The sequence below is a fragment of the Musa acuminata genome, chromosome BXJ2-9, assembly GCF_036884655.1.
Source record: "Musa acuminata AAA Group cultivar baxijiao chromosome BXJ2-9, Cavendish_Baxijiao_AAA, whole genome shotgun sequence".
Taxonomy (NCBI): Eukaryota; Viridiplantae; Streptophyta; class Magnoliopsida; order Zingiberales; family Musaceae; genus Musa; species Musa acuminata.
The window spans coordinates 12,870,728-12,881,785 of NC_088346.1; the positions used below are offsets into that span (position 1 = coordinate 12,870,728).

Here is an 11,058-nt window from a genome sequence, read left to right on the forward strand (position 1 = left end):
AATATTCCCAGATCTGAACATACATCCGGGAATATATGTTCTGACTTCTACTTTGTATGAGGAATAAGTGTCAGATAAGTCTTTCTATCTTTTACTTCTCAATCTTTCCTCAACATAAATAAATGCCTAGAAATTGGTCATTATGCAACTAAATTATGTTTGAGAGCTGTCGCTACTTATTTTATGCAATTTCTTTAGCAAATGAGTGCAAATTCTTAATACTTTATGCTAATGCATTTACTTGGAAATTTGTTCTTGAAGCCTCCTACAGTTGGTCAATTGTGTGAGGATGAATATAGTAAAATCAAAAGGGAATGGCATTGAGAAATCCTTGTCCATCGAAGAGCGGAAAGCTAAGGTAAGTGTGCTTTGTGAATGCTTTTGTTTTTCAATCTGTTGTTTACTTTATTGTGACTTAAAATATCTCAAATGCGTATACTATGTAGTCTATAGCACCTATGACTACCGTAATCTTTTTCAACATCCAGTATTCCTTCTGATGAGAAAATTGGTCATGTGTCCTGCCATTTAGATAAATGAAGTTCGTGAAATCTTGGGTCCAATGGTCAATATGCTTCCAAACTTCTGTTCAGATGCTTCGGTATCGAGGTATCTACGTGCAAGAAACTGGAATGTGGAAAGGGCAAGTAAGATGCTGAAGGAATCTCTGAAGTGGAGATTGGAATATAAGCCAGAAACCATTCGCTGGGTATGCATATATTTCTTTTTGTAAAGATGTGCCAGTCTAGTTAAAGTGCTCATCTGGTCTACAAAGTTACTTCAAGAACCTGATAAATCATGAAAATTAACTTCAATCCTCCACAGAGTAGAAATAACCTACTTAAGATTACCATGAGGAATATATTGACTAAAGTACTATAATTATCAGATATATTTCTGGAAAGAAACTAAGTAATTTAATGAGAATACTGTAACAAAATATACCTCAATGTTCATTGAATCTTATAATGGAAGCTTGAGTGAAATGCAAATTGTGTTAAGGAACTTTGACATGTGACTTGAAATGATAAATAAACTAAACAAATTTAAGATTACTAACCCATGTTCATACTTTTTCACATGATACCAATGAAACTCCCTTTCCATCTTCTAGGAGGATGTTGCTCATGAAGCTGAGACTGGAAAAATCTACAGGGCTGACTACCTTGACAAGAATGGAAGAGCTGTTCTTGTTATGAGGCCTGGATTTCAGGTTCGAGTAGCCAAAGTAACATATTTTTGAGTATTCAATTTTAGATTTCATTGTTTAGATCTTGATGCGATATGAAAACTTGAGCAGAATACTAGCTCAAGTAAAGGACAAATCAGATACCTGGTCTACTGTATGGAGAATGCCATTTTCAATTTAGCAGCAAATCAGGAGCAAATGGTGTGGCTCATAGATTTTCAAGGCTGGACTATGGCAAGTGTATCAGTAAAAGTGACTCGTGAAACAGCTCATATTTTGCAGGACTACTATCCCGAAAGGCTGGGACTGGGAATCCTGTATAATCCTCCAAGGATTTTTGAATCATTTTGGAAGGTATGGCCTTAATTTCACATGCTATATCATCCACAAAACCTACTTTTCTTGGAGTAAACTAACAAAAACAAAATCATAGATTATCCAAAAGTGATGCTAGAACAAAAAAAATCATATACCTCTGATTTTTTGTCTCTAAATAACATATAAATATATGTGTGTATATAATACATATATGTCTATTTAATGCATTTGGATGAAATTTAACAGCTTTACATCTTTTAGATTTCCTTATGTGTAAAAGTTTATTTCTGCCTCTTCTCCTATTTTGCAGATGGTGAAGCCCTTTCTTGAGCATAAGACTCACAAAAAGGTGAAATTTGTTTACTCTGATAACACGGAGAGTCAGAAAATAATGACTGACCTCTTCGAAATGGACAAACTGGAATCTGCATTCGGGGGCCATAATCCAGCCGGGTTTGATCTCAACAAGTATGCTGAAAAGATGAAAGAGGATGATCAGAAGATGTCTGCTTTCATGGAATCAGCTTCTTCTGTCTTCTTCCAAGAACAAGCCCATGTTTCTGTTCTCCAACCAGAGTTCTCAGTAACCAAACATCAGTTAGAATCCTCATCTGATTCATCTCCCTCGAGTGATGCTGAATCTCCCAGAAGAGTAGATACCAAGATTTCATCAGCAAACGAGATGAAAGAACAACTGAACTGCAAGGACACCACAATTGCTGAATCAGGGGTTTCACATCCGCTGATCCATATGAATGACTTTGCATAAATGATGTAATGTCTCTTCTTTGTTTAGTGCAGCTGTGTGCATAAAATCAGAATAAAGTATATCCTCTGGCAACAGAATTCTATTTTCACAAAATTTCCCAATATAAGAGATTAGGCAAGCAATACGAAGGGCAGCTTTTGGTTGGTGTGCTGGCAAGTAAAAGGTACAATTATAGGTTGGCATTAGACCCTATTTTCCCTTTGTATTGTGAATTTTTGAAAAGTTGGCAGATAAAAACCATATCACCAGTAAACAACATTGCAATTGAGATTGATGAATATGCATGGATCTCAATTTACTCATGTAACTGGACAGTTTTTTCTTATAAAGTTCCATGTTTTGTAGAACAGAGATTTGAACATGGTATTGTCTTATGCACATATTTTGCATTTGCTAATCTATGTTCATCTGAAACCACCTCACTGTGAGGCTTGGCCTCTGTGAGACCAAATTTAGACACTCCAAACAAGAACAAGTTGACTTGACAGTCCCTGATTTCTGTGAAGCATTTTTGCACAGTTTGGACAGTTCAGAAAAGACCAAGTTGACTCAATTCAACTCCTAACCATTTTTCTGTTCCTTTCAAACGCATCCAATGTAATCATCCCAATGAATCAAGTCAGTCAATCAAACGAATTATATCCAGAAACATAGTTCCAAACTAGTTTTTACTAGAAATTCAGCCTCTAAACCCATCGAATATTAAGTCCAAGAAAATTTCCATTAAGACCAACAATAGACTTAGTTCAACCAAAAGCCTAACCTGAACTTGTAACAACCTAATTCAATCTGGGTCAGAAGTTTAATCAATGATAGTAAAAATGATTATAGGCCACTGAAGACATGCTCAATGCCAATAATCTCTGCAAAATATGCATAGTGGCTAATGAAGGTATGGGTGTGTATTTGGCACGACAAAACAAGAACACGCCGGAAGGTATATCACCACAACTTTAGCTTGACAAGTAAACAAAAACGATGCTTTCGAGAGCTTTATTGCACATATGCCTGTTATGAAATGCACCTCACAAATGCATATTTTCTGTCAGTTGTATGAAGCTCTCACAGTACATTGACTAATTTGCTCAAAAGATGATGAAAGATGTCGCACTACATTCTAAGACTTTCAAATTCATGATACAACGAAACAAAGCTCAAGAAATACACAGTACAAATGAGTTTCCTTCGTGATAATACGAGGTAATTGATCGTTTCAAAACTTATGTGCCTCTATTTGCCAAGAATCAGAGCTAAATCTCATCTAAGTTCAAAAAATTGATAACACCACCAGAATGCATCTTCTGGAGTGGCTCTAAACAAATTTTTTTCTCATTGCAACGACATGCAATATAACAATTTTGCTCAGTCAAATTTCTTGATATATTGAAAAATCATAATCAATTCAAAACTTCTTACACCGTGAATGGATGACAATGTAAAGAATTATGATTATCAAAATTTGAAAAGGAAAAGAGAGAGTCCATCAATATGATCCTTCGTAAATATTACATATATTGTACCAATGTTGGGGAAGTCCTAGACGGGATAGTTGCACAAAGACATTTACAACTATTCACCATTAGTGTACCAATGTTGAAACTCCAAATGCCATTAACATCCTCTAAAAATATTACATATATTCCTAAAAATTAGTAGTTTTTCTATTTGTCCCTTTAAATTTAAGTTCTCAATTACAGAGAATGTTTGTCCATTGTTTTATCCTTGTCATATATTAAAGCATGTGTTATGTATTTTTAAAATTTTAATATTTTTAAAATTGACCAGTAGCCATGGTTAATAGTGTGCCATTGAATAGCATGTGCTTTCAATCCACAAAGATTACTCACTCACCATGACTTGATTGGAAGCATGCTAACGGGAGTGGCACACATAAAGAATCTATATATTTAAAGATATTTATATATAAGGTCTAAACATTTAGATGGATATATATGCAAGTTTAAATTTTAATGGAACAAATATATTATTTTTAAACTTTGAAAGGGTAGATCTGTCAAAGCCCTAAGAAAGAAAGTGTAATATTATAACCCTAGTTTAACCCATATCCTATATGCATGATTAAAGTATGATACATTATTTCAAATTTTCATTATTACTATTGATATGAATGCAACCCAAAGTAGGCAATCTTAAAATTAAAACATGCTATCTTATTAAACAAAAGGATAAGGTTTCTTGTGTACATAATATTTTTGACACTTGCACATAATTATAATATTTAATCAAAAGAAAGCCCAAATATAACATGTCCAAAATTTATACACATAAAATGTCCATAGGTCATCGTTCATATCTACAGTAGCATGGCCTTGCATGTACTCACTTCCCTATCTAATCACTTGGGTGGGGTACTAATATCCTTATATGCAAGATAGGGTCTATAGTAAGTAATAACTCAGTAAATATAAATCTTTATAGTTTTATTCATATGAGCATACATCATTCCATGTATATTATATTTTAAAATCATCATCATAAGACAATTAAAAATAAACACATCATCCTGTGACTTCTTTAGTAAGCATAACTCTACAACATAGTATATGTACAATCAGGATATAAAATTCTACATCGGAATAATTCGAAATGCTTATATACACATGTAGGAAACATAGCAAATTCATGGACTTCTATATCTCATATCATAACATATACATACACCTCCACACCACACGTCATCGTAATATATACGTACACTTCTACACCACACGTTATAATTACTCCCACACTACACGTCATAATATATACTTGCACTCCTATACTACATGTTATAATATATACGTGCACTTCTATATTGCATGTCATAATACATATGTATACTCCCACACTACACGTCATAATGCATACGTGCACTCCTATACCGCACGTCATAGTATACGCACATTGCCCGTTGAAACATATCTTTGTACTCCCACACCGCACATGATCATATATGCTTGCATATAAGACATTTTTATCATAATTCACATATTTTTATGCTTACAAGATACATACATTTATATTTAGATCAAGATGATCATATCATTCCAAATATACTTTTCAAAATGCATTATGCATATGATAATATATACGATCACTATTTTATCATGAATTAAGCTTATACTTACCTGATTTAACTCAAAAAATGAATATGCTAGTGAAAGGTTACATTTCTTAATGATCGAGTGTGCTAGGGAATGGTAAACCTTCTTCTTCCTTAGGGCTAAGGTTTATTGGTCTCCATGAGAAAAACTGAGAGAATAGCTTGAGGTCTATGGTTCAATCCCATTAAACCTCCTCTTAAGTTTTCTTTTCTTTTATCTTTTTTTATATTTTTCTTCCTTTCTTTCATTCCTTTTTTTCTTTCTTTCTTCCCATAGATCTATCTCTTTCCTCCTCTCTTCTTCTTCCTCCCTTCTCCTTCTTCCTCTTTTCTTTTCCATTTCCTTCTTTATTCTCTTTTTTTCTCTTATCTCACAATCGTATGCTTCTATCTTCTCTTCCTTTCCTCTCTCTCTTTTCTCCCTTCTCCGTCTCTTTTCTTCTACTCTACTCTTCCCTTCTCTTCCTTTTCCTCTCTCCTTACTCCCTTCTCTTTTTCTCTTTCCTTCTTATCTATTCTTCCCTTCTCCAGTCTCTGTTCTTCCCTTCTCTCCCATAGGTGCAGTCTCTGTTTTCCTCGTGAGGAAGGCAAAGGTTATTAAGAGATGCTTCCCTTCTCTCCCATAGATGCAGTCTCTGTTTTCCTCGTGAGGAAGGCAAAGGCTATTAAGAGATGCATGGGAGGAGATGGGAAGAAACACCTCTCCACTCCCTTTTTTTTTTTCTTTTTGTACCTTTTGTAATTTAATCCTTATAATATCTATATTTATAAATAGGTCCTCAGAAAGACAAAAATATTACATTCTTCCCTCTAAATGAAAAGTTTAGTTCTACAAACTTCACGTATCTAATCCTGAAATTAATCAAGATTAATATATAATCATGTCATCAATCTTATCATAATATTGCTTATGACTTAATATCTTAAAACTTATATAAAAACTCAAGACAGTATCTACCATGTTTTAATCTAAATTCATCTTTCAATCTCACTTATGTATCTTAGTATTTTTAGCATCACACTTTTCTTTAATTTATATCTCCATTGAATTTTTTATTATTTTATCCATGCTTGAGTAGCTTATTATTTTCTACATACATAAGGTCTAAAACTTAAACTTCCTTACTTTAATCGTGTTCAAACTCATTCAAGTCTTAAGATTCACTTAAGACTGATTAAAATTCATCTACAACTTTTAGTCACTATATCCATACTTATTATCATAACTTAATCTTATATTCAAGTTTGCTAGTACACATTGGGTTGTTGCACTATATTTAACGTAAACATTAATATTAATGCATACTTAGCCAATATTTCGTAGAATACTAAGAATGATATTTTTGGAAAACATGTACTTCAATCTTCAAAGTAGAAAACATAAGCATGTCATTTATCATATTTATGAAGTATAGACATCACAAATCATATCATGAAGTGAGAGTAACATATACATATCATTTATGCTTCTATTGACATGCTAGTTGTAATTCAATAAATGTGAGACTTGGGTACTAAAAGAAAATTAAAGAAACAAAGGATTGGCAGATTATATAAAGCAACATTACATACCTTCATATCAGTTTCCTAATTTTTGTGCTGGGGCCTTCACAAACCCTAGCTTAGACTGTAGAGTTCTCACCAATTTCTCTTAGGGGGATATGCTGTATCTTGTGCCAATCACGTCCACCTACTTGACATCTTTGTTCTAGAGTTGGGCATCCACCAATGGCCAAGCGCTGCAGTGAGGCAGGCATTCCTTCCCCCGGAAAATATGTGAGGTTGCCACAAGATTGTAGTCGGAGATCTTCGAGTGACGCTGGCAGTCCCTCTCCAGCCAAGGAAGAAAATGTACAACATTGAGATATTTCCAAAGTTTCAAGAGAAACAAGATGCTGAGAAGAAAGTGAAACAAAATTGTCACACTGGTCAATCTTCAGTTTCCTAAGGGACCTTAGGTCTTGAAGGTGCTCTCTTGTTATAGATCCAAGTCGTGGAAATTGGGAAATAGTCAGAGAAGAAAGAGAGGTGAACTGATGAATTGATTCAATTATTGCAAGTCCACATTTTGCGAGTACCAATTGTTGAAGGGACGAAAGCATAGGTAGAGCAGATAATGCTGGACATTCTCTAATCTCAATGTCTTCAAGCGAGTTTGGAAGTTGTGGAAGTTGTAGTAAGTTGGAGCAGTCTGATATAACCAGCTTTCTGAGGCAAGGCATTTCATCTTGTACTAATTCAAACCCCCTCTCAAGAGTCTTCAAATTTGATATGGTGATCATCTCCAATGATGGAAATCCTGCAAAATTACCATCACCAGAAAGTGAACCGAGGTCTGTGACTGTGTGCAGTCCTTCCAAGAACAGACATTTGAGATTCCTCAACCTTCCTACAGGTGGGAGCCTCTCCGATCTTTCACAACCATAAAGTCTTAATGTTTCCAAATTCATGGACTGGTCTCCAAGCCAGCTCGGGAATTCAGCACCTTTGTAATTTTCTATCCATAGGTGTTTGAGGTTGCTATTTGGGCAGAGCTGTTCGATCACATCCCTTCCACCTCCACTTTGTGAAGCAGGGCTTCTGCAGTTAGTCCATCGCAGCATCATAGTTTCGAGATGTTGTTTGGTACCTAAACTGGCCTCCATGGCATCCCTCACATCAACAATTTCAAGCTTTGAGATGCAAATTTCTCCTCGAAGTTTCAAGCCCTTCAGTTCACTTATCCCGCCTCCTCTCTCCGAGGAAACTGAGAACCTTGAAAGAGTATGCAGAGAAGTCAATCTGCCAAGTCCTGGTGGCATAACAATATCACTCCATCTATGTCTACAGTTTTCCCAATCTAGACGCAGACCCAGATATCGTAGATTAATTAAGTTGCTCGTGCCTCTGGGTAGCTCCACAAGCTTCTTACAGTCACCAAGTTCTAGCAGTTGCAGATTGTAGAGGCTACTCAATGATTCAGGCAACCTCTCAATTTGAGTACCTAAAAGGTTAAGGTACCTCAGGTGAATAAGATTTCCAATCGAATCTGGCAATTCTGTCAACTCATTTCTCCTCAAATCTAACACCCTTAGACATCTTAAGTTCATGTAAAGATCACGCGGCACCTGCTTTGTGGGAGTGCCATTTTCACCGAGCAATATAAATGTTCTAAGTTTCTTATTCTGATATAACTTCCGAAATATTGGAAGCTCCATGGGGAAGTTACATGACAATGCATAGCGTGCATTCTCAGATTCACTGAATGATGCATCATTCTCGATTCTTAGACATTCATGTGTAGAAACAGATTGTGCTAGTTCATGAATTAGGCCAGGCATTTTGTACTTCTGTTTCTGGTGGTGACGACCATTACAACCTTGGAAAAGTGACCATCGGAGCAGAGAATCAAAGTACTTATACCCAATATATTCTGCTGATCTGCAGTCCCTAGGTTTGGCTAAGCCCACTGCGACCCAGAACTCTACCAATTCCTCTTTGTCGAACTCATAACCATTAGGAAATATGGAACAGAATGCAAAGCACTGCTTCAGATGCAAGGGCAAATAGTCATAGCTTACCTTTAATGTCGACAAGATGCCATGCGCTTCGTCTTCTGGATCTGGTATGTCGCTGAGGATACTCCGCCACTCTTCTTCAGTTCTGGAGTACAAGAGGCCACCGATCGAGATAATTGCCAAGGGCAAACCATGGCACCTTCTCACAATTTCTCTACCAACGTCATGATCGGTAGGTGCTTGTCGGAATGCGTAGCTGCAGAACAGGAGCCAGCTATCGTTTTCACCCAGCCCATTCAACCATATTATGGACGAAGGGCGTGGGCGCATGTATGTCAGAACCTGCTCACTCCGGGCGGTGATCAGGACTCTGCTACCTTCGCCTCCGGCCATCAGAGGAGCCTGCAGCGTGTCCCAGAACGAAAGGTCGTTGTTGCACAAACCATCAAGCACGAGCAAGAACTTCTTTCCGAGGATCAGCTCCCGAAGCTCACGCTGCAGCAAATCCAAGCTCAAACCACAGCAACTCTTTTCGGTGATCGATGTAATGATCTCTTTTGTGATCCTACACACGTCGAAATCGCGCGAAACACCAACCCAGATCTTCAAAAAAGAAGATCTTTCGATTTCCTCGTCGTTGAAGACAAGCCTGGCCAGAGTTGTCTTCCCGATTCCTCCTGGTCCGATGATTGCAACGACAAGCACACTTCTCCCCTCTCTTTGGGAAGGATTAGGGGCGCCACTGACACCGCCGCCCTGCCTCAAATGCTTCAAAATCTCATTTTTCTTCTCCTCCAAGCCGAAAACTAGAGAGTCGCCACGAAGCGAGCCAGTATGTTGAGGAGTTTGTTGTGTACTGTCTTGTTGTCTCCTCCTCGATTCTCCCTCTCTTAACTGGAAATCATTCCTGCGCTGCTTGATCTCCTCATACTTTTCCTTGATCTCCTTGATCTTTACCGAGATCGTCCATTTACGGTAGACCCAAGTGAGACAAGGAGGAAGAATGTCCCACGGCCGCCTCCTTTTCCGGGAGCCAGGGGAGAGACGAGCCTTCTCCAGCTTGGCGATATCGAGGCCGATCTGGAACTCGTCGACGAGGTCCTCGACGTCAAAGGCGAAGTCTTTGAGGTCGGAGAGCCATTCGCGGACGGTTTGGTCCTCGATGAAGCGGGTCTCTTCGGCGTCCTTGAGGATGGCGCTGATGCGCTTGGCGGTGCGGCGGAGCTTGTCGAGTTCAGCCTCCACGTCGAAGAGGGCCTCGAGGTTGGCCCAGACCCACTGCAGGCCGATGACGCCGCCCTCCACGGCCTTCTCGGTGATCTTCTCAACGACAGGGCCAACGTAGGTGGCGAGAGAGAAGAGCTGAATGACGGTGGCCCACCGCGCCATTTCAATGGAGCTCCTGAAGCAATGTTAGCAATGGAAGGGAGTGAGAGAGACAGAGGGAAGACGATACCATCTCGGAAAGTCAAGTCAACGGAACACGATACCGTTTCATTTGTTTTTCATTTCCCTCTTTCTTTGACCGGTTTTTCTGAAAATATTTCTCCTTTTGTTTTTCTAAGATAACGCCCTTCTTTTTCTTTTTTTTTTCCCTCAAATAGCATCCTATTTTTTAAGTCTAAAAAAGATCTTCCACTTCCTTGCCATTGTCTCCACCCCACCAATGTCGATCGTGCCTTTTTCTCGCTTTCTCATTGTTGCATGGTTCATCCTTTTTTTTTATCGTATCCTTCATCTCTGTGTTTGTCCTTTTTTTATCTTGCTCTTCGTCTTCATCCTAAGCGACAAACAATCATTGTTCCTTTATATCATTAGTGACAATAAAGTAGCTCATTACCTATGCCTCTATTAACTCACGAAATAGAGGATAGGAATGAGGTGGGAGAGCTAATGACAACATGATCATAGGTTGCCCCCTTCCCTTCCTTTGCTTTGTGAGGCAACGGAGGCGTTGGAAGTAAGTCATCTTATTATCTTAATTTTTCTTAAATACATACACTAGTCAACTTATTCTTTATATTTATTGTTTATCATTATATATATTATAGTAAATATTGAATAAGTTAGAAGAAAGATAATTAAGAATTAACTACATGAGAAAAAACTTATTTATATTCAAATCTAATGCTTTAAGTTTTGTAGTCTTATTAACCATATGAATATGATCATTGAGTACTAT

At 37.6% G+C, this 11,058-nt stretch overlaps 2 protein-coding genes across 2 annotated transcripts; one reads left to right on the top strand and one right to left on the bottom strand.

Annotated features, from left to right (window-relative positions):
- Positions 1-240: 240 nt before the first annotated feature.
- LOC135623199 (uncharacterized) lies at positions 241-2,623 on the top strand. The gene is made up of 5 exons (XM_065125860.1): positions 241-358; positions 533-709; positions 1,115-1,213; positions 1,301-1,543; positions 1,818-2,623. Exons 1-5 carry the CDS (start codon positions 290-292, stop codon positions 2,274-2,276), a joined length of 1,047 nt encoding a protein of 348 aa, XP_064981932.1. The 5' UTR covers positions 241-289; the 3' UTR covers positions 2,277-2,623.
- On the bottom strand, positions 1,638-10,473 carry LOC135623198 (putative disease resistance protein RGA3). Its single transcript, XM_065125859.1, has 2 exons — positions 6,952-10,473; positions 1,638-2,206 (listed from the first exon to the last, which is right to left on the bottom strand). Exon 1 carries the CDS (start codon positions 10,263-10,265, stop codon positions 7,002-7,004), a length of 3,264 nt encoding a protein of 1,087 aa, XP_064981931.1. The 5' UTR covers positions 10,266-10,473; the 3' UTR covers positions 1,638-2,206; positions 6,952-7,001.
- Positions 10,474-11,058: the final 585 nt, after the last annotated feature.

What these genes read in the sequence shown, in the direction of transcription:
- LOC135623198 (XM_065125859.1), bottom strand. Translation starts at nt 10,265, where the DNA reads ATGGCGCGGTGGGCCACCGTCATTCAGCTCTTCTCTCTCGCCACCTAC.
- LOC135623199 (XM_065125860.1), top strand. Translation starts at nt 290, where the DNA reads ATGAATATAGTAAAATCAAAAGGGAATGGCATTGAGAAATCCTTGTCC. An exon ending in TCGAAGAGCGGAAAGCTAAG is followed by an intron (nt 359 to 532) that starts GTAAGTGTGCTT and finishes CCTGCCATTTAG; the next exon opens with ATAAATGAAGTTCGTGAAAT. An exon ending in AGCCAGAAACCATTCGCTGG is followed by an intron (nt 710 to 1,114) that starts GTATGCATATAT and finishes TCCATCTTCTAG; the next exon opens with GAGGATGTTGCTCATGAAGC.